Below are 25,000 nucleotides of genomic sequence, written 5' to 3'. Positions count from 1 at the left end.
GCATGGAGACACACATTCACACATACACCCACTTATGCATAACAGATATGCACCATCCCAACGATCAGGCATTCTTGAACACATGTTCCATTCATTTCGATATACAAATACTGTGAATATTATTAAAACTGTATTTGTTTATGTCTGTCTTTATTCCAACTCAAAAATGTCTGCAAAAAGAGTAACTTACTTTGTTGTTTTTTCATGCGATTATTTATGTACATTTTACACCAGTCAGTATCATCATTCCAACATTGTCCTGCAACATCCACTTCACAATTCGGTGACGATTCATATATCAGAATTTCATACGGGTCAGAGTGAAATGATCTATTGATGCAAATGCTTGAAATTACAGCCGTTTAGTTGTTTGTTGTTTTTTTCTATGACACAATATTTTCCATTTAAAAATCGTATTGTAGACTTGTTTATCATTGTATCTTTAATGCATTCATTAATGTGTTTTTTCTTTATTCATTCATTTTTAATTCATTTATGTATTTTTTTAGTTATGTTCATTTATGTATTCATTTATCTATATAAACCAGTTATTGCTTAAAATGGTTCATGTCTGTTTCCACCATTATCCATATCCAAGATATACAGTGTGTAGATGTGGGGGTGTCTGTCAAAGGACTTCATAACACCATTTTATTACAGAATTATGGTTTTAATGAAATATGTGTTCAGTAATGCATTAATCCCGTGAACGAATGAGTTTGTACCGTTCATTCAGTGCATAATTCAATCCCGTGCATTTTCGTTTTGATTGTTTCGGGTTTAGATGTTTATTCGCGTATCTGTCTGCGAATTGATTTATTCATTTATTTTTTTGTTCGCTGTTTTTTTTGTTTACGTAACAATGAATGCATTTGTTCAGTTATACATTATTTTTTTCTTTTTTTTTAAATTCAGACTTCAACCTGAACCTAAAACACAACATGAATCGCTAATTCATTAAAAGTAAAAGAATTAAATAGTAAGAAAATTAATAACAATAATAATATTATTATAATAATAATAATAATAGTAATAATGATAATTATAATAATGATAATATATAGCGCCCTTTCTCTCTAAGAGCTCGGGGCGCTTTATATAAAAGAAAAAAGTTACAAATGACATGAATCATTCATGACAACTCTTTTTTCAAGACACCTCCCTCACGCCACTCCACCCTCTCCGTCTCTCATTCGTCATGCCTCCAAAGTGAGCTGGCAGGGATGGAGTTGGAGAAGAAGGAAATTGAGAGAACGTAATTATGGGTTTTTAAAAGATGGGTTGTTTTTTTTGTGAAGAGCGAAATGCAGAGATAAAACTAGATGCACGGATATGAGGAGGGTTGTAAGCCCACGATTTCTCTCACTTTGAGAGAAATCGTGGGATGTGAGAAATCGTGACCGTTCCCCTCCCACGTTTTCTCTCAATTGCGAGAAATCGTTCGGGTTGCCCCCCACCCCCCACCCCCGACCCCCCTCCCCTCCCCATGTTTGAGAAAGCGTGGGAAGTCTCCCTTATTTGTATAAAAAAATATTTATAAAAAAATATTTCCTTTGACATCGGAGTTGGTTTCTTGTCCCTTCTCAATATAAATCTTAGAGAAAAATGAGAGAGAAGAAGAAAAGACAAAGAGAAAAAGTGAGGGCGACGATGACGACGATTGCGAGAAATCGTAGGCTTAAAAGTGTTTTTTCCAGATATGAGGAGCAGCAAAGAGAAAAGAACGCTCACCATAAGTTCTCATACTGACACGGGGAAGCGTCATAAGAAGACAGAAAGAAAGAAAGAATGAAAGATAGACAGAAACCGATGATGATAATCACGACGATGGCATATCATGGTATTGAATAAGAGAAAGAGGACGGTGATGATGCTGACAATGAACAAGGAGGAAATCCAGATAAAAACTTAGAAGACGGAGGAGAAGGAGAAGCGGTTTGCAATAAAATAGCACCTGCAAATTTTCGAGTGCTATTGCGCAGGTGTAGTTTATTGTATTTTTTTTTTAACCCTGGCAGGACCTCTCTCCATGCCTTTCATGTAAACTTAATTGATCAAAAACTTTTTTCTTTCTTGATTTACACATTGAGTTCACAGTTATATATGTTGGTTGTCTGAAAGCTGCAACCAAGGTGATGCATGCTTTTTGTGGTGCTGTTCTGTTGTTTTGTTTGTTTGTTTGTTGTTGCTGCTGTTGTTTTGTTTGGTTGTGTTTTTTTTGGGGGGGAGTTGTGTGTGTGTGTGTGTGTGTGTGTGTGTGTGTGTGTGTGTGTGTGTGTGTGTGTGTGTGTGTGTGTGTTTGAGTGTGTTTATTTCTATGGTGTTGTTTTTCATGACAAATCTGATATTTCCACTGCTCATTTCTGTTTCTTAGCCTTTTTTTTTTTTTTTTTTTTTTCGAACCAGTTGTCGTGTTTGTTTGGTGACAATGACATGTGATCATTTCTGCATGTTGTGTTGACAATCACAATTACTGTGTTCTATCCAAAATATCTTCTGCTCATACCTGTCAGGCCCTGTAAGGGTTTCCATTCCGATTAAATTCTTTTTTTTTGTTTCAGAAAGCCGACTGAACCCTCAAAATTTCCCATTATTTGCCAATGGGTTGTAGCCAGGAGAAGAAGCCAAAAGCGACAAAGACATCGTAAATAGCTCCGAAGTGCGGGTGCCTTCTCTTCTCATCTGCTGCTCTTGTATAACTGTTTACAGCCTCAACAACAAGATGATCAACGATTAATGCAATGTGGCACACAACTGCACACGTGTTTAGAAGGACAGACACTAAAATCTCTATCTGATATGACACTAAATCATAGTGCTGAAGTTGTGAGGAACATGGAAAGACCACGGTCATGCACTGTTTATTAAGGGGGGGAGGATGTGGTAAAAACCCGGACAAAACGAAGTTTTAACGGTAATCACGAAGATATGAGAAAGACTGGGACAACTCATTCATTATCAAGAAACGGTCAGCTGCACTCAATGGCCAGATGTCTCGAGAACCTCAGAGACCGCCGGTGTGGCAGACCATGGGAAGATAAGTGAACGCGCTGAGCGACGACTGATTGAAACAGCACCGGTTTCACATCAGAAAGATGACACCATTTCTGTACCAAAGGTCTGGCCATGAAAGAACTGTCCCCTATACACAGCCCTGACTCACTGCAGGTCAGCCTCGTAACGATCGGCACTGTTTTGTAACATTTCTCAAGACTTCAGCAGCGATATAACCATGGCCAAAATACGTATTCACTACTGTCAACTGGAAACAGTCAGTGCAATGTTATCATTTCCACTCGCCTTCTCCCAAAACAGTCAGAGCGCTCTAATCGGCAAATACGGTGATAACCACTGTGTTTTGGTAATTCTACCAAATTTTCATGCCAGTGGATTTTCTGGTGGACGGAGAAGCACTGTAGCTTCACAGCTTCACTGAGGCAACGTGTGTTCGTGCTTTATTTTCTGATCTGCTACAAGAACGGCCAATGTTATGTGTTGTTATCGCCATCAATTTCTTCACACTTCTTATCTGACAGGTAACAACAGGTAACAACAACAACAATAAAAAGAAGAAGAAGAAGAAGAAGAAGAAAACAGAAGTGACACTTTCAAAAAGTAATAAATAATTATTTTTGCCAAGATTATTAACAGAACAAGTGAGGGACACGAGGTCACATGACAATAGGCTGTTCTGGAAGTTTTGTTGGGTAAAGTTGTAATAAAGAATGTTATAAGCGAATTTTATTCCATTGCAACACCTGCAAAGGAGTACGAGTTTTAACTGCTCTTGACCACTTCACGTGACTTGTCCCAGACCCAAGGAGCCTCACAAGTCTAGGGGTGGTTTCGGGGGCCGGGGGAGAGGGGGAAAGGGAAGCAGAAAACTGCGCATGGAACAGCTTGAACAGCATTCCATCAAACTGATGCATGAAAAGCCACGGCTTGTGAGGCACACCGCTGCTCCCACTCCGCAAGGGCTCCACCACTTGCTCTCACCTCCCACCTCACCACACCCCCCTCCTCCTCTCTTCCCCATCTAAAGTTTCCTCCTGGTCTGATCTCCCCTTTCTTCCATGATCCTCCTCTAAACTACCCATAAGCCCCCCCGGACCCCCCCCCCCCCAACCCCCTTCCCTTCCCAGCCCTCCATCCCCACCAACATGGCAGAACCAAAGTGAACAGGCAAGTTGACGAGACAGAAACGGAGACAAGTATCGGGGACAATTAATCATAAATAACTACCTGTCGGACAACAATCGCCATTGAAAGGTACGTTGTGTGACGAGATCCCCACACAGCCACTTTTAACTCTGTCTCTCTTTCAAACACACACACACACACACACACACACACACAACAAATAAACAAACAAAAAAACAACCACAACACACACACACACACACACACAAATAAACACACACAAAAAAAACCAACAACAACACACACACACACACACACACACACACACACACACAAACAAACAAACAAACACACACACACACACACACACACACACACACACACAACAACAAAACACAACAACACACACACACACACACACACACACACACACACACACACACACAAATAGATCAATGAAAAGAACACACGCAGACGAACTGCTGTACGCACAAGCAATGACAAGAGGAGAGGAAGGAGGGATGTATTGAAGACGAAGACACAAGTGATGGAGGGGTGTGGGGGGGGGGAACAGGGGAGGGTCTGGAAGGGTGGGGGTTGGGTGAGGGTGCTAATGGCGGCGCAGTACTGTGTGGAGGCAGGGCCCATGTCAGGCTGCAATTCCCGTGTCTTGTTCAAGGATTGCCGGTGTCACCGGGTAAGAACACCAAGGGAGTGTTGCCTCCCTGGGAGAAAAAAAAAACAACAAAACCACTCCTCCCTGGCGAGCGTTGATTTCCTGAGAGAGGTGTTTTCTTCCTATGGAAAAATCCACGGGAGTATTTTTCGTAGGGGAAAAAAGGATGTTTTTTTTTTGTTTTCTTTTTTGTTTGTTTGTTCGTTTGTTTTTTCAAGGCAAAAAAGTAAATAAATAAAAAATCTAAAAAAAATCTATAGAAGTATTTTCCCCAGAAGTCTTTCCTTCTTCACCGGGCGGGCCAGACACGGGCCCCTACCCTCGGCCTGCGGCAGGAAGAGCGGGCTTTCCGTCCCTGATCAAAGGTCGGCGCAAATAGGAACTGACACGCGGCGAGATGAGATACTGACGGACGGAGACTAGCTCCGGAGGGACTGTGTGTGTGTGTGTGTGTGTGTGTGTGTGTGTGTGTGTGTGCGTGTGCGTGATCGCGCGCGCCGCATACGTGTGTTTGTGTGTCGCGTGTACTACATTTTAAAACACACATTTATATGGTGCGATTTCAGAATAAAATTGAACAGAGACGTGACAACATGATAAAAACCAATTATCAAACTATGAACACAAACTAAGTGCTTAAGTAATAAACACATCAGTAAGTAGAATTCCAAAAGGGCAAAATGAAACTAAAGGCTAACCCATTCCGACTGGACTGAGATATACACTTCCAAAACTCGAATAACAAATCAGATGTATAGGTGATACTTCAGGAAAGATGATAGAAAATGGATATGGATAATTTGGGACCAGCCAGTTGTCGTTGTTGTCGTTGTTTTTCAGCCACAATAATTATAATTAAAATGAGTTCCGCAGTGTTTGTTTTTTAACAGGACCTGCTTTTTGATAACCGAAGAGTATTGGATTGAATGAGTGAATGTGTGATCTTACGGTGGCTATAGTTGAAGTGTTTGGTCTGTCATTCTCATGTATTTTGACTGTGCTTTCATATCTGTGAAACTGCATGTTCGGTGCATATCTGTTATGCATGTGTGGGTGTACATGTGAATGTGTGTCTTCATGTTTTACATCTATTTGCTTATTTATCATCATTGTTTTGGTTTTTTTTGTTGTTTTTTTTGTTTTGTTTTGTTTGTTTTTTTTACTACTACCCCCCTTTTTTTTCTTTTCTTTTTTAACATTATAGTTATTATTTATTTATTTATTTATTTATTTATTTATTTATTTATTTATTTTTGTAAGCTTACCTATTATTTATTCACCTTTTTTTTCCCCTCAAGGCCTGACTAAGCGCGTTGGGTTACGCTGCTGGTCAGGCATCTGCTTGGCAGATGTGTTGTAGCGTATATGGATTTGTCCGAACGCAGTGACGCCTCCTTGAGCTACTGAAACTGAAACTGAAACTCTCATGAGGCGAACGCTCATGGGCATTATTTTGTTCTCACTGTGAACAACATGCATGATATTCAACATCTATATCTTAACGGATGTCGAATAATGAGTCCTTTATCAACTGCGTGCGAAATAGAAGTCCCAGCAATAGTCATGGGAAATTTTTTTTTTCTTTTTGGAAGAAAGAAGTTGATACTTCTGAAATTGAATTCCTACAGGATAAACTTGATTTTGCAAATATAATCTGTCCATACGGCAGGGCTCAGACTGTTGAGACTGGCAACTTATGATTCTCAAAACGAAAACAAAAAACAAAAATCGCATTACATTCCCATTGGTATAATCATGTCGATATGTAACTGGTTGTTAAATTCAAATCTAATCACACAATGTGAGGGTGCCTGGTTACCTCTGTCAGTTAAGCTCTGAGTTCGCAGTCCACATTTTCTGTGATTTCGATTTAGACATCCAATATAAAAACTGGCACTTTTGCTGCCCATTTTCAAGTGTTGACGTTCTGGTGTCAGTGTAGGATAGCTCCACTTTTCCATTTTCCTGGGGTGGACATACCCGTTGACCATATCACCTAGGGTGGGTGTCGACGTAAAACCCGAATTTAATTAACTCGAGTTGCATTGCAAGTACTGTCATGGCAAAAGGCTGAGGGGACTGACAGCGGAAACGTGAAAGGCGTCACTGGCAGTGTCACGAGAAACCCCAACACCGGATTCCTTGTGCGCCCTCTCGCTTCACAGATATTCATGGACATCTTGGCAATCTTACTTGATCCTCCTCCACCCCTGCCCTGCCCTAACAGGTGGTTAAACATGTCCACGGCGAGCTGGCCATGCAGGGGTTTTGTTGTTGTTGTTGTTGTTTGTTTGCTTGCTTGCTCACAGTCCTGATATGGCCCTGTGCGGTCGGCTGGACAAAAGCAACAAGAACTCCTGCTTGTTTGATCCTCCAGTGATACAACAACACGAACAACACTTGAAAATGTGTGGGTGTAGAGCTGGTTAAGCCTGGTGGTGTAACGACTAAAAGGAGAAAGACACAAGTTTCAGTTTCAGTTTCAGTAGCTCAAGGAGGCGTCACTGCGTTCGGACAAATCCATATACGCTCCACCACATCTGCCAAGCAGATGCCTGACCAGCAGCGTAACCCAACGCGCTTAGTCAGGCCTTGAGAAAAAAAAAGGTGAATGAATAATAGATAAGCTTACATAACTAAATAAATAAAATAAATAAATAAATAAATAATAATTATGATATAAAAAAAAGGTAGTAGTAATGATAATAATAATAAAATAATAACAATAATAATAAATAAATAAATAAGACAACAATGATGATAAATAAGCAAACAAATGTAAAACATGAAGACACATATTCACACATACACCCACACATGCATAACAGTTGTATGTGTGTGTGTGTGTGTGTGTGTGTGTGTGTGTGTGTGTGTGTGTGTGGAAGCTGCGATACATAGACTAGAAATGAGTGTGTGGAGGAGGGGGGTAGTGGAGGTGCAGGGTAATGTGTGTGTGTGTGTGTGTGTGTGTGTGTGTGTGTGTGTGTGTGTGTGTGTGTGTTGGAGCTCATGTACGTTTATATGTATTTGACTGTGCTTTCATATCTGTGAAAGACACAAAACAAAAGACATGGAAGAGGCAGTTGTTGGGGGCGGTGACAAAAAGTACACACTGGACTGACTCACAGGTGGCTAAAATGAGCCACCACTAGCCCTCTGCCCACCCCTCCAATTTAACGGTACGGTTTGTCAACGCTCTGTGTATTTTGTTGTTTTCTCTCCCTGTCAGTTCTTTGTGTTGTGTGTTGTCTCCGTACTGCTGTCGGGGTCTGGTCTCTTCTCGCCCCCCCCCCCCCCCCCCCCCCCCCCCCCCCCCCCACCACCACTCCATCCCCGTGACCCCTCTGTGTACGGGAAGCCCGTTTCAGTAGATTGTCTCTTCGGGTTTCCTTTTCTTCTTCTCCGTTTTATCCAGTTTCAGGTTAGCAAGATTACCGATCTCACAAAGAAACTCGGTTTATTACAGTAAGTGATATCGATTAAAAACTTATTCCATCCTGCCTTTTTCTTTCGAGCGGGTGTGTGCGGGCACCCTTCTGTGTGTGTGTGTGTGTGTGTGTGTGTGTGTGTGCATGCGTGTGCGATAGTGAGAGTGAGAGTGAATATCCCTTGCCTGGAAGTGTTTTGACTTGAAGATTGCTGCCAGGAAAGCACCCCGCCCCCCTTTCAAGGACTTTGTAAGGAGGAGATACTATTATCAGTAGCATACCATTATCGTGAATGTAAGTTTTTGTTGTAGCGAATGTGGGAGGCTGTTTTTCTTCTTTACATTAGGCAATTACAAAATAATTCAAGGAGCTCTGGGATGCCAGACACAACACCCATACCAGGGAATGGTGTTGGGGGGTGGGAGGGAGGGATCAATAAGGTGGCAGGTTTCCGACCATCAATACTCAAGATCGTCAGCCCCTGTGTAACACTACCTCTGCCAGGAGTTGGGCAGGCTATATAAGAGCTGGGTGCTGTGTGGTGTAGCATAGCACTCTGTGGGTGGGAAACACCGCCCTCCGCCCCCTCTCTCCCCCCTACACACACACATACACACGCACACACCAAAAAAGAAGGTCATAGCCAGAGGCTGACGACCCGCTTTTTGTGTTACCTGAATGTGTTGTGTGACAATGCAGCCTGCCTTAACTCACCCTGTAAAATACTGCCTTCCTCTTCTTTCGCGATCCTCACTTTATCTCCTACTCACGCAGTCTGTCCCTTCACAGTTCTTATCACCGTTCTTATCACCTTGATGAGAAGGATGGAATGTTAATCTCTCTAATCAAACATGAGGTGCTCAACGTTAATAGTAAAATATCAATGATTATTATTATCAATATAGTCATTACCAGCACTTCTACGGCTACAATATTTTACTGGATTTAAATTTTACGTGGCATTCGCGATACGTAAGTGATTTTTGTTTTTTAAACTAACGTTTGCACTGACCTTTTCACATTATTCTGGGTTCTCTTCAAGTGGTGATAAGAACTGAAAGGTGATCAGCACTTTAAATGCCATTAGCAGTAGATGCACTATACTGCAATTCTAACCAGATATCAGATGTACTATATTGCAATTCTAACCAGATATCAGATTTACAATCAGAAAAGTTGTTTTGTCCCTGTGAGCGTGCACACATCGTGTCAGCGGTGTCACCGAAAACCTGTACACCCTCACGACAACAATACCATTACCGCCTTGTTACTTCCACTGAGAGTCAACACATAAAATAAACCACAATAAAAAAAAAATATGGAAAAATCGGTTAACAGAGGCTTACATAATGATAATAAACAAATAAATAAAATAACGCGACGAACAAGAAAGCTGCCAAAATAGCATGTGTTCGGTAAACTGGGGCTTACACTATAATACATAAATGAATGAAATAAAAAGGCAAATTAAAAAAAAAAAACTGACAAAATAATTGATTTTGGTTAACAGAGGCTTACATAATAATGAGATGAAGAAGAACAAGAACAACAATCACAAGAAGAATTATCATCATCATCATTATTATTATTATTATCATTAATCATTATTACTACAATTAGTATTATCATTGCATTAATCGGCCTAATAATAGAATATTTACTACCTAAAATAAATAAATACAATATTTAAAATAAAATACGTCAAATCCCAGAAAATATAATTCAGGCCTTCGACGTTTTGTAATGATAAGTCTAAAAGAGAATAACAATATGTGAACGAACGTCCAGCAATTTAATAAAATAAATAAATAAAAGAGAGGGGAAAATGATTTTTTTTTTTTTAAATTCCGGATAAATAGAAAAAAAGTAGTACTAATGTTCATCATTATAGTGATAGTAAGTTGCAAGATATGTGACTGAACTTATCACAGTGATCAGCCCCACAGTTCTTAATTAAACAAAGCGTCACCCCAAGTCAACCGATGGAATGAATTATTCAGAAAAGAAAAAAAAAAGTATTTGCAGTTGTATGTGAGAATTGAAGTGAATTAATTATATTCTTTGATGGCAACAAAAAAAAGCAAGAAAATTGTTTTTCATGCGGTTCTCGAAAAGAAAATAAAGAAAAAATTGATATGTAAAAAAAATGAAAATAAAAGGAGCGGGCAGGGAAGCGAGGGATCAGAGGAAAGAAATTTCTAAACAGCGTGTACGACGGAGTGCACTTGCGAGAGAGAGGGAGACAGAGAGAGAGAGAGAGAGAGAGGGAGAGCAGAATCCCAAAGACGAAGACAACTTTGAATGGTTTAATGAATAGGCCACATGCTCATGACACTGCGGATGGTGACAAATTCATAATCGCAATAGAAAGATAATTTCCTGCAAGGTAATTCAAGTTATGATAATAAACTTTGTTACACACACATGTAAATATATATATATATATATATATATATATATATATATATATATATATATATATATATATATGAGAGTGCTCATGCAAGTATGCATGTGACAGTAAGAAATTAATAACATGATGTACACCGATATAATGAAAGGAATGCGTCAGAATGAAGCAGAACTAATGGTGTGTAGATTTAAAAGGGACATGGGACGAGAAATCAATGTTGTATAAACGAAAAAGTTGGGGGGGGGGGGGTTTAATAGTTGTTTTTTGTTTTGTTTGTTTGTTTGTTTGTTTGTTTGTTTTAATGAAATTTAGAAAAGCATCAACACAGAATTCTCGACAAGTCCACACGCATTTCATGAAAGCTGATACCGGCGGTCTGGGCTGATAATGATGGCCTGGTTTTATGGAAAGGCAATGCCCTTTCCTGTGCGAGTTGACTGAAAAATGACAGAGCAGATTTTTTTTCCACCCGCACCTTAATAAATGCAAACTGCAGAAGGAGAAAGCTCAGTGTACAATACCGGAAAAGACAGCAACACAGCCGTGCATTGTAAATAATACTGCGTGTGTCCCCTGATTTCATGAGCAGTTTTTTTCTTGAAAAAGCTCCACGTGTGCTATGTTGTTCATCAAAATAATACTTTCAAAACAAATCTTGTTTGAGGTTACATTGTCTTGGAACCTTGTTGTCATTTAAAACAAAATGTACTGATAAAAAAACCTACTACTTTTTTATATTTGTACTTTTTCGATGGCAATAATAATAAGAAGCAGGAGGAGGAGGACTGATAGACTGACTGATTGATTGAATCTTAAATGGGTAAAGAAATAGGCACAATATAGGCTTTTTACACTGCCCATTTGACGACACAAAACATGAACTGATAAATGAAAAATAAAATAATAACAATAAAAGCGAGGGATGAGAAGGATAACTGGAATATTCCACTAACAATAACACAGTAATGAAAAGAACAATTATTACACACACACACACACACACACACACACACACACACGCACGCACACACACACACACACACACACACACACACACGCACACAAAAACTTATGCAGATGAAGAAGGTTGGGTCTTCAATCACAGAATGTTTCACTGGTAGTTTACTACCACTGTCAAAGTGCCTCTGAAATGCAACACCTACACACACACACACACACACACACACACACACACACACACACACACACACACAACTAATTAATTAATCAAAAATCGGACCCTAAGGAGTATTGTTTTAATGTCACTATATAGACATGGATGAGTGAAGCACGAGAAACTGGTCCCCTTCCTGTCCCCCAGCCCTTTGACAACACTCACCCACACCTGCAACCACCCTCCCTCCGACACTTCCACAAACTCCACCACCACCAACTTGAGTTACTCTTCCAACTCTGGTGTGAGAGTGCTGCTGTTTGTCTCAGTTGTACAAGATAAATGACTGACCACAGGCAGGTTTCCGTGATGGCAGCAATCAACATAACTATACACTGCACTGACAAACTGTGATATACTTCTGTAGCATCTGCGACCCACAGGTCTTAAAACACTGACACTGACAGCCACACTTCAATGACACTTGAATGGTGTTGGACCACCTTTCACGTCAAGGTTTATCATGGGTTTCATGGACACCAGTTCAAACTTTATACAGGTATATGAAAGGAATTTTTTTTTAAATTGAACTAAATACGGATGTATTATTGAAAGTAAGACGGACGGCTATTTACAAAACATGTTACATGCACTAACAACACAAAACATAACTGTGTCCACTGGCAATGTTCAGTGATAACCCCATGAACAATTATATACAGAACGGATGTCCACTGGTGAAAAATTAATGGAGATGTTTGGATCTGACAATATATAAACAAGAGACAGAGAGAGATCCTGAAATTAAAGGGAGATCCTGAAACAAAATTGTTTTCTCCAGCAGACCCATGTAGATGAAAACAAAACAAAAAAGAAGAGCAAAAAGAAAGAAAAAATAAGCAACACACACACACACACACACACAGCGCCCGCAGTGGTTAGTGGAGACAACATCACTGCGGTGACTCACCTGCCGTTCTTGGTGACGATCATCTCATTAGTGAATTCCTTGAACTTGAGCCACAGGTCTCGGTCTTCCAGGGTCACGGAGAGCTGCTGCTCCGTAGGATCTCCCTTCTCGCTGCCCGCCAACATCTCCGTGTCCACGGCGCTCAGCAGGTGGTGCACGTCCCCTGACGACGTCGTCATCACCGGAGACGTGCCCGACGACGACGTAGACTTCATGCTGCCGCTGTCGGGGGGACTCTGGGTGCCGTTACACTTGGGGGACGACGTCAGGTGGAGCTGGGGAGGGAGGTGAGGAGGAGTGGGGTGCTGGGAGGGAGCGGCAGAGTCCAACATGGAAGGGCCTGGTCCCTGCCCCTCCACCTTCACCACGTTGTCCGGGGCGGCCGGGGGGTAGCCAGGCAAACGTTCGTAGTTCACGTTGCTGCAAGGCACCGTGCTGGGGAGGGGGGCAGGAGGTCCGGGGGGGAACACCAGTGCCGGGGGACTGAACAGGCCAGGCAGTTGACCCAGGTAGTTGTGAGGGGGAAACTGGTTACTCTGTCTGCTGCCCGCTTCGTCCATTTAGGCGTACGTCGGCGATTGCAACAACACAGATATTCTGTTGACAAGAGCAAATAATTTCATCATTGTGCCACCTTCTCACGAATCACCAAGGACACAGTGCCAATATATCTTTAGCGAACAATAACAATCAACATGGGTACACAAGGAGTCAAGCGCTATCCCGCACAACACACGAAGTTCACGACACCCGTATTTCTGGGTCTAAGTTAACACCGCGCGGAGTGACTGTCAAGTGATAATGTTGTTCCCCCTCAATCCACCGCTGCGAGAGAGGGGCGGACGTGCGGTCAGTGTGTACGATGGCGGGCCGTTGTGTGTGGTTTCAGCACCTCTCTGTTGACCCTGCCACCTCAGCGTTGCCCCCGTCCCGCACAGCCCGTGTAGAGCGTGCTGTCACTGTCCGATGCTGTCGCCTTTTTCACGATCACTGCACTGCTGTCTCAGTGTGGCTCCGGGCTGTGGCACAGCGCGCTGCTAAATGGCCCGTTCAATCGCTCCCAGTTGCTTGTCAAACTTCGAACGCTACTGTCGACGAACCATTGTACTCTTTCCCCGACCCTCACACAGGTGACAATCACTAGCCTTGGCGAAAGCAGCCAATCAAAACACGCTGTTTTGGTCCGGGCGCACTTGGGGCGGGGCCAAGGGATATTGTGATTGGACGGAAGGCGGGGCGACAAGGTTTCACACAGGACAGGCAAAACCACGGGCAACAACTCAGCAGTCAAGCACGCGCCGTCACATTCGGTCTTGGTGGCCTGGGTTGAGAAAGTACAGTTAGACAGCATCTACTTAGTAATGCCGTGCACTGTGCTGTAGGGAAAGCAGAAGGGCTGGGGGCGGACAGGGCTGGTGGGGGTGCGGGCCGTAACGGGAAGATCCCGCGGACAGGCCAGTGCAAGGCTCCGCCATGCCACGGGGGGTGGGGAAGGGGAAGTGGGGGGCTGAAGGGGCGGACACGGACGTGCCTGTCCGACATGCCGACAGATCCCCAGTCCTGCAGCATGAGCTGAATGTGCAACTGTTAAAGATGGTGGTGCTTAGGGTGGCAACACGGGGCAGACACACGCGGCAAACAGGATCTGGTTGAATTAGACCGACTTCTGCAGCTTCTACACTTTCCTTCACGACTGCTACAGTGACTGGACTGACTGTGTGGGTAGTTTACAGTCCTTAGAACTTGGATGTGCAAAGAACTGCAGGCAATTTATACCAATGTATCAAGTACTTTATAGGCCCAATAGTAATGTACGCTCAGGAGTTAATAGTCGTTCCACCAACATCTTCAGTAAGCCCGTTTGTCATTTACCGCGCATTGCATAGAGGGTGAGAGATACAGGAAGCAAAAGACACTCCACCAAGTCAGTTCTGTCGATATTCTACCAAACGTAAAATTGGTTGGGGAGTGAGGGGGAGGGGGGAGAAGTGGGGGGGTGGGGGGAGAATATGTGAAAGCGTCCCGATCTTCTTAAGTTTTATTCTACTGTGATTTTAAACACTTACATGTTGTTCCATTGCTGGGTTTTTTTTCTCCTCCAGACATAAGCTGATACTGACAGCATTTCTCCAATGGACTAACCATAAAAATAACTTACCAATAAAAGGCTCCGGAGTGTTTGTGTGTTAGAAACAGTCATTCACGAAAACTGTTGGGTCTTGCAAGCTGATGTTGATGACAAAGTCACAAAGTGGTCTCAGTCCGTTAAGTGTGGACAGCTCACTGCGTGTTTGGAAAGTCAGTGAAACTTTGACAACGCAACATGTAGTAACAGCGGCTCTTTCCTTCTCTGGATGAAAATAACCTACAGCATGAAAATATGTCATCATAATCACCATTTTAGCAGTTAATCAAGCTATCCCAAATTTTGATCGCAAACACGATTCAGAAACGGATGTTCAACGAGGTTTCAATTGTTTATTTATTAATTCTTCTTTTTATACACTCTTTTAATTGCTTATTTCCTGTTTGTTTTCGCTTGTATACTTACTTTTATTTGTTCTATATTTTTACTTGTTCATGCACTCGCTTGTTTTAGGCAAAGTGCAGACAGCAAGTTATCAAAGGTTACCTTGAATTTCGTGTGATTTCAATTCCCAAGACTGCGCTTCGTCAGTGATCATCGGTGTGTGTGTGTGTGTGTGTGTGTGTGTGTGTGTGTGTTAATTATGAAAGGGACAGACTGAATGGAAAATCTCATGACTGCTTTGAAGCTTATATGCAAAAACAAGCAACAGCAAATTCACCGATCGGCGTTTGGAGCTATTTCGCGAATAGATTCATTGATATATTTATCATGAAAGAATTTCAGAATGAAATGTCACATAGCCTCTGTGTTTGTTTCTTTCTTGGTGCTCCCATCCCCTTGCCATTGAACAACCGAAATAATAAAGAATGGAATCTGTAACATCTTTGAAACAATGAAAATACACAATATAACACAAAATAATACAACGCGATACTAGTTAATGTGTGTGTGTGTGTGTGTGTGTGTGTGTGTGTGTGTGTGTTTTCTTGTTGTTGTTTTTTTCACTTCTATTTTAAGAAATAATTATATATGCTTACTTCTTTTCAACACTCTAAATGAACACCGAAGACTAACGCTGGATAGATCTTGTCCGGCAAAATACGAAGTGTGCAAACAAAAGAAAATAGATTGCAAAAATATGTTTTTCTCGTTTCAATATGCAGAGAGTATGGGTTATTTTGTTTTTGTTTTGTTTTGTTTTTGGGGTTTGGGGTGTTTTTTGTTTTTGTTTTTTGTGTTTGTTTTTGTTTTTGTTTTGTTTTTTCTTATTGACTGGAACAGTTTTGTGGAAACAAACACCGTTAGACATTTATGGGCAGAAGCACTTTGACACAACCAACCATCATTGTGTTGACCAAGCTCCCCTCTCCGGAAGAAGATATCAATGTATAAAACGTAAATGTAGCGGAAATAGAACTCGAAATGCACAATCGGCGTTTAGGCAACGAATATAAATGACATATGGTTAATTAGGGGTTTAACGTTGACACCCTCCTCGTGTGATGTGGTTCGTCCGTCGGGATCGACGAGGACCATCTAGTCATCCATGTGATATAGCTGACGAGGATAACCATCCCATGACAGCCTGAGAGGGATGAGGCGGAGTTATCCTCACACTACATTGACACCAGCTCACCAACAACACTGTAACGCGGGATTTTAGATTGTTATATTGGGTTTTTTGCCGACACCAGCCTCCAGTGACACGGGGATGACCAACACTTACACCACCGAACCTCGGATCTTGGGGTAGAGCGCCGGACTTTTGAAAGTGGATGTCCCGATTCCCGCAAGGACCAGGATTTTACTCCAGCCTCCGCTAGAACTCGAGTGGTGGTTTGATTGCTAGACTTTCGGACGAGACTATAAACCTGGGTTCCGACTGCGATATGCGCTTAGCACGCGTTAGAGAGAAACACACACACACACACACACACACACACACACACACACACACACACACACACACACACACACACACAAAATGGTAATAACAAAGTTGTCCCTGGAAAACTTTGGTCGATAGATCGGCTTTGATTCAGACAAAGAAGTTTGACGCTGCCCTGTGGCCAGCAGGAAAGAGCAGGAAACAGGACTGACCTTTTTTTCCCCCTATGTACTGATTGGCTTAAGCACGTTGGGTTACGCTGCTGGTCAGGTATCTGCTTGGCAGATGTGGTGTAGCGCATATGGATTTGTACGAACGCAGTGACGCCTCCTTGAGCTACTGAAACTGAAACTGATTGGCTGAAAGCACCTCACCTCAGCTGACCATACGCATCCGGTATGAATTTCCAAAAGCCTTTGCACTTCCAACTACACTGTACTCTGAGGACATCACACCAGGCACTTGTTATGCAGTGAGCACAAACATCTTTCCATGCAGGGTTTAAAGACAAACAATGACAACTGAGGCCAGCATCACCCATCCCATTAACTGATTTTAATCTTAATTTTTAAAAATAATGTTTTTCCTTAGTATCAATTTTTGAGAACATTTAGATGGCATTTGAACGATACACACACGCGCGCACACGAAGGAATCCGGCATTTTCGCGGCACAAGTACATTAATTGGTTGGTGACCCTGTGGGTGGCCAGAGATATGATATTTTTCAAATCACAATGAATGGGTGCACTGCTTGTGCAGCCGCAAGGTTTAAGATTCAAACATCGACGAAGTTTACAACAACGTGTTTTTCCCCGATAATTCGACGTCAGATGCTGCACGACACCCCCTTTTCATTGTGTCTACATCTTTGCAGGACACACGAAAGCTGATCTAAAATTTAAAAAAATTAAAAAATAAAAAATAAATGCTGACCGCGATCAAATAATGTCCAGTAATAGAATGTCAATTGGTCTATCATTTTTTCTGTCTTCTCTCACCAATCTGCTTCCTTGACAATGATGTCCAGAGACGTTTTAACTGGATTTAAGAAAAGACAAGCTTCAACTTCCAAGAGTTGGCATCAAAGCGCATGATCTGATCCCAAAATGCAACATCATGCATTTGCGCGCGCACGCATGTTTGTTTGTGTGTATGTGGGTGTGTGTGTGTGCGTGAATGTGTTCACACGTGTGCAATTACGAGCCGGCAGATTTTGTTCTGGATCTGCACGTTTTATGAATAAGTATGTTTCCCTGTATATTTTCTTCTTTTTTCTTTATATTATCATCTTCTTTTTTTTTCTTTTTTCTTTTTTTTTTTTATAGTAAACACATATCAAATTTTCATCCAATAATCATAACAATGAGAACAATGCAACAACAATTGCAGCAACCTCCACCACCAAACACCACCACCAACAACAACAATACCATGATCAAACACAATATATTCTAATAGCCACCCCCACCCCCCACCCCCACACGCTCCCCCCCCCCCCCCCCCCCCAATAGAAAGTACAATATCTACCTCATACATCGTCTGAAACTTCAAAAACATATATCGCCATTTCAGTTGTATGATGATGATGATGAGGCTGGGGGAATGAATATGAGTGAAGGAAATGTAAATCGCTTTGAGCAAGTATTTCTGGAGAAACGCGCAATATAAATGTCCATTATTATTATCATGACGATGATAGTCATAATGACGATGACGACAGAGAGGCAGCATCTTAACTGACATAATGATCAAGTTTCCACTGTCATCGTTTCCTTCCATGTCAGTTTGAAGAATGAAACGTATCTCTGCCCATCTCGCTCCCCTACACTGTGTGATGGTTTGTATTTGTATTTGTATTTCTTTTTATCACAGCAGATTTCTCTGTGTGAAATTCGGCCTGCTCTCCCCAGGGAGAGCACGTCGCTACATTACAGCGCCATCCATTTTTTTTTGTATTTTTTCCTGCGTGCAGTTTTATTTGCTTTTCCTATTGAAGTGGATTTTTCTACAGAATTTTGCCAGGAACAATCCTTTTGTTTCTGTGGGTTCTTTTACGTGCGCTAAGTGCATGCTGCACACGGGACCTCGGTTTATCGTCTCATCCGAATGACTAGCGTCCAGACCACCACTCAAGGTCTAGTGGAGGGGGAGAAAATATCGGCGGCTGAGCCGTGATTCGAACCTGCGCGCTCAGATTCTCTCGTTTCCTATGCGGACGCGTTACCTCTAGGCCATCTCTCCTCAAAATTAACCCTTTAAAGGTCATGCTAAGCCCATTTATATCGTGACCTCCTTTACCTATTCGAACATATAATGCAAACACGTGCATACAATAGACGAGGGAAAAACATACGTAGATAAACAAATCATGTGACGATTTTTTTTCTTTTGGTTTGGTTTATCGCTTCAGTTACTTCATCTTTTTTTTTTATTATTCATTTTTGGTGGGAGGAGATATAGTATAAATCGCTTTTTTTTTTTTTTATCTTTAACTCTCTTCAGTTAATTGTCAACTGGCATATGAATGTTAATAGATATCGGAAAGAAAATCACGGCACAAAGAAGAAGAGAGATAGAGAGATGGATGTCCATGATTGATCTATTAACCTGACTGTTGCACAACATCTTTTTGATGAGGTTGTCGGAGGGGGTGGGGTGGGAGAGTTTTTACAGCAAAGTGGTTACTTTTTTTCTTTTTTGTTCTTTTTCCCCATCATTACAAGCTAGAATGCCTATGCCACACGGGTGTTTGGAAACAACATTTCGGGTTTGTTTGTTTTCTGTTGTTGTTGTTCTTCTTCTTCTTTCTTTCTTTGTTCTGTTGTTGTTGTCGTTGTCGTTGTCGTTGGTGGTGGTGGTGGTGTGTGCGTGTGTGTGTGTGTGATGCTGTTGTCAAAATATAGTTCAAAGCTACTTCCAGTGTGCTTTCTGTGTGTGTGCGTGTGTGTGTGTGATGCTGTTGTCAAAATATAGTTCAAAGCTACTTCCAGTGTGCTTTCTGTGTGACTGGATCTATCGTTCAGCAACGTGTTTCGGGAAACACGAGCCACTGAGCGACACCGTTCGTGTCACGTGAGCTCTCTGTGCTTGAAAACACAGTATGAACGTTACTGATAAAACGGCAAGTCTGGTCCAGTGTTTGAACGTGGGGACGCTGGAACTTTTGATCGATGTCCAAGGCCCCGAGGGCACGTGGGCCACTGTGGAGCCTGCAGAAACAGACTGCAGAAACAGACTGCAGAAACAGACTACAAAGCAGACAGACAGACCCCAGGGAGGATCAAGTTGTGCTCATTCAACACAGCCATGCACTGACCACCAGGCGGGTTTTTGGGTGGTTTGTTTTTGTTTGTTTTTTTCGACCGTGTTTGGCCATGGACATTTCTCTGTGTGGAAATGCTACACTCAGCGTCGATGAGATGCTCCAAAAGTGTTTTGTTATTTCGGAAAATGTTTTTGTACAAGCACACACAATTGATCCCGTAAACTAATAATTATGTCGTCTGAAATGCATGTGTGAAAGAGGGGGGGGGGAAAACTGACGCAAATACAAGCAGCGCACACACAAAGGCTGTTGGTCTCTTTTTTTAAAATTCAATTTTGTCCTAGCAACGGTTGACAAATTAGAAAAACAAATAAAAACAAACTTGCCTATCATTATCATTATAAACTACACACACACGCTTATGTTTCGTTAACTGAACATTAGACATGCATTATCGACGTAAAGGAAGCAAAAAATGCCTTGAATGCGGAAAGTAAACGAGCTGCAAAAGATTTTTTTTTAAAGATGTATAAAACAACAACATCATTTCAATAATTGTAATTTAGACGTGGCTACAAAGCTCCGTCAATTGAAGTCAAAAGATCCAGAAATACACTGGAGTCTCCTAAATAGAAATAAGAAAACGAGTAATGTTAAATTTTCCTGACTGTAAAACCTGTTATGGTATGTTTATGTTTAGAAACATGAACCAAGAGGACTATGGTAATGAAATGATTGATTTCACTTTAGAAGGTGTGTTGGAAAATTATTAACTAAATGATTTGATATCAAAAGCTGAGGTGGTTAAATGTATTGCGAAGTTAAAACACAATAAAGCAAGTGGACTGGATAAGATCATTAATGAATTTTTCAAAAGCCTCGAATGATAAAATGGTAGATGTATATGTTAAGTTGTTTAATCTTGTTTTGTTGACTGGCAAGGTTCCATCTGACTGGACCGAATGGGTTATGAGACCGAGCTATAAAAACAAAGGTTCTTCTGAGGATACAAATAATTATCGTGGTATTGTCTTGTTATTTACAAGCATATTGAATGAGTGTATTAAGTTGTATATCGAGTCTACGGGTATTCTGGGACAGGAACAAGCTGGTTTTGGAAAGGATGTCTCAGACCATCTGGTTACTTTGTACGGTATTATTGGTATTTTGTTATAAAAAAAGAGAGATTATATTATGCCTTCTAGACTACGAAAAGGCATTTGATAAGATTACCAGGGTGGCAAAAAGTGATGAGTTGCGGTATAAACGGTAAAATTTTACAAGTGATTATGAACATGTATGATGACGCTAAATCTTGTGTTATGGTTAATAATGAAATTTCTGGGTGTTTTTTTTTTCAGCTCAAATTTTTAATGTTTGCATTGTTTTTGAACAATATGAAATCCCATTTGGAATTTGATCTGGATGGATTAACAACCATTGCGGGTGAGGCTGGGGGAATGAATATGAGTGAGCAGGATTGTGATGTGTTCTTGAAACTAATTGCCCTGCTCTACGCAGACGATACGGTAGTTTTCTCATGGACGATCTTGATGCAGTGGTCCTAATGCAGTGAGACAGTACTGCGAAAAATGGAAATTAAATCTGAATGCACAGAAGTGTAAAGTAATTTTTTTTCACGGGGTTAAGGGAGAATACTCCCTTGTTTTTATATTGGTGGGGATAGAATTGACGTTGTGAGTGATTTTCAGTACTTGGGTCTGAAACTAATTGACAGAATGCTTGTTGCCCAGCATGATTTATACGATCGTGCATCGAGAGCAGCGTTTGCACTTCTGAAGAGAACAAACCAGCTGAAGCTCCCTGTTGATCTACTCATTGATCACTTTGATAAAACGGTTCTCCCTGTACTAACGTAGGGTGTGAACTTTATATATCTGATATTGTAACAAAACTGCAACTAAAATTTACAAATTAGTTCTGAAACTTAGACAGTCTACCCCATCTTTTATGGTATTTGGTGAAACTGGTAAAATTCCTGTGTCTGCCTCTGTGAAAACCAGAATGATAGTATTTTGGTATAAGCTTGTTACTTGTTAAAGAACTTCTAAACTGTCTTCAATTATTTACAAATGTCTCTTCAATCCGTACAGCAACAACATACATCAAAACCAATATTTTGAAAAGTATTTGAACTATCTTGAATGAAACTGGATAAAGCAGTTTTCGGTTGAACCAATACAATTCCATTAAAAATCCCACTTGGTTTAAAGAGAAAGTTAAGCACAGTTTGAAAGATAAGATTTTGTAGATAACGATACAATGTTTATTAATTACAGGATGTTTAAACCGAATTTTGGTCAAGATGCTTATCTTACAGTGTTATCAACTAATTGTGTTACTGAATTAGCAGAGTATAGAACAACCAACAACGGACTTCCTGTTAATAAACAGCGTTTCAACAATTTACCAAGAAGTGAAAGAATCCGTGACAAATATTCCACAAATGATATTGGTGATGAGTTTCACTGCTTGTTTTCCTGTACCTTTTTTGACAACATCAGGAAAAAATTTGTTTAGCTGCATTTTATAGAACCCGGCCAAACACCATTAAATCTACTTACTATTTTCTGAAAGAAACAAAAGAATACTGATGAAACTGAAATCATTTATCTCTAGTATTCGCATCTCTTTCCAATAAAATTTTGTACATTGATAAGAAATACTTTTTTCTGTTTCTATTTTTGACTCACTTGTGTAAACAAAGTGAGTCTATGTTTTAACCCGGTGTTCGGTTGTCTGTGTGTGTGTGTGTGTGTGTGTGTGTGTCTGTGTGTGTGTCTGTGTGTCCGTGGTAAACTTTAACATTGACATTTTCTCTGCAACTACTTTGTCAGTTGACACCAAATTTGGCATAAAAATAGGAAAAATCCAGTTCTTTCCAGTCATCTTGTTTAAAACAATATTGCGCTTCTGGGATTGGCAAAAAAAATAAAGAATGAAGCCTAATTATATGCAAACTGCATTTACTGTTATATTTATATTTTTTGTATTCTCTAAACTTGACACTTTGATCTGATATTCTGACCCAACAGCTAGAGCAGTCATTATTATCATTTTTTGTTCAAACAGGAACTTCTTTTGCTAAGCATGGGATTTTTATTTATTTTGCAAACGTTTTGGTGCAAATAGTAAAAAGGGGAAATTACTCTGTAATGCTAGTGGAGTTAATTTGCTTTAAACTGATCTTTCTCATCTTAAACATTACATTTTGAAACAAGAGAGGCAAGGCCTTCAAGACTCACTTGTGATGCACTTAAACAAAAAAAAATCCAAGCTTTTTATGTATTGAGTATAATTTCAAAATGTAATGTTTAAGATGAGAAAGATCAGTTTAAAGCAAACTAAGTTCCCCAGCAGAGTAATTTCCCTTTTTCTGCTACCTACACCAAAACGTTTGCAATAAATAAAACTTCCATGCTTAGCAAAAGAAGTTCCTGTTTGAACAAAAAATGATAATAATGACAGATCCTTTGTTGGGTCGAATATCAGATCAAAGTGCCAAGTTTAGAGAATACAAAAAATATAAATATAACAGTAAATGCATTATACTCAATACATAAAAACTTGGATTTTTTTAAAAGTGTATCACAAGTGAGTCTTGAAGGCCTTGCCTTTATTGTTTTCTAATGTAATGGAAAATGATTGTTAATGTGTATTTGCCTGATTGCTTGTGTGGGCCTTTTCTTGTTTTATCGTTCGTTTATTTATTTATTTATAGTCTGTTCATCTAAGATGATGATATTATTATCATCATTTGGATTATCATCATTTCTATTATAATGATAATTGTTATTATTAATTAGAAATTGACATTTCTGTATATTCGAATGAAAAGGGGGGCGGCTGAGGTGGAGGGGATGGGCACGGAGGAGGGGACTAAGAAAGGAAGAGACAGACAGACAGAGAGAACAGAATGTGGAAAAGATAGAGTACAAAATCTAAAATGAAGAGGGTGAGTGTCAGTGATTGGAGAAAGAAAAAACATAATATTGGAAGGGTGTGTGTGAGAGGCGGGAAGCGGGATTAGGACAAAAAAATGATCAATTATCAAGTATTGTATGCACTGCTTCTGTAGATTATTATTTGAAAAGAGGTTCGTGTGGGGACCTACAATAAACAACCAACTGGACTATTTAACACACAGCTAGGTAACTTTAATAAAGAACAGTTTGAAATATATCACTTTTTCCAAAAAATGTTAACATTTGAAACTGATAACACGTGTTCCGCAATTTCTGGAGGCAAAAAAGGTTTCATTACTAAACAGCGGGTTTAAACGTGCTCTACCGTTAAACGTCCCTTGCAAATGCATTCAATATTTTCACAATATTTTGTGTATGGGGCATTTAGTAATAACCAAAATGCCATGCTCTTAACAGCCCTGCCAGTTCTTTTAGCTTTTAATAAGGCAGAAGTGTTAACTTCTAAAGACATAAAGGAATTTTGCATATTTCTTTCAACAATATTACACATTTAAGATGATGATAAACGATGAGGAAGTTCAACTGCATTTAAAGCGTTTATAGCTCCAAGCTTTGCAAGATGATCTGCAGGTTCATTAGAGAAAAGCCCACAGTGTGAGGGGATCCAGCACATTTCAATATTAGTTCCTCTCATTTGAATACAGTGAATCAAAAATCTTATTTCAAAATTTTTTCTAGTTTTATTTCTTGTTGTTGTTATTATTGTTGTTGTTGTTGGGGTGCGTATTTTTTTCAAATACTTTTTTACATCAGTCTTTTTGTTAAAGACGTCGATGTGTAGTGTTTCTATGCCCCCCGAGGGAACATGAAATAACTTGCCCTGCCCTGCCCTGCCCTGCCCTGCCTTGTCTTGTCTTGCCTTGCCGTTCCCTGCCTTGCCTTGCCTTGACATTTCCTTTTTTTTTTTAAACATGTTACGTATATATTGTGCCTCTTCGGTGAATAAAAATTCTTGAAGTACCCACGTTAAATACTAAACTATAAAAATGCAAGCATGGGACAATACTA

General features: G+C 40.5%; 1 protein-coding gene across 1 annotated transcript in view; it reads right to left on the bottom strand.

Moving 5' to 3' along the window:
- LOC143298218 (T-box transcription factor T-like) overlaps nt 1-13,754 on the bottom strand; it is a 76,887-nt gene extending 63,133 nt beyond the window's left edge. The window contains exon 1 of the mRNA XM_076611012.1: nt 12,742-13,754. Coding sequence (XP_076467127.1) covers nt 12,742-13,301 — 560 coding nt within the window. The 5' untranslated portion in view covers nt 13,302-13,754. The remainder of the gene's footprint in view (nt 1-12,741) is intronic.
- Nucleotides 13,755-25,000: the final 11,246 nt, after the last annotated feature.

Source organism: Babylonia areolata, chromosome 23, assembly GCF_041734735.1.
Source record: "Babylonia areolata isolate BAREFJ2019XMU chromosome 23, ASM4173473v1, whole genome shotgun sequence".
Classification (NCBI taxonomy): Eukaryota; Metazoa; Mollusca; class Gastropoda; order Neogastropoda; family Buccinidae; genus Babylonia; species Babylonia areolata.
This window is presented reverse-complemented; position numbering and strand designations above follow the sequence as displayed.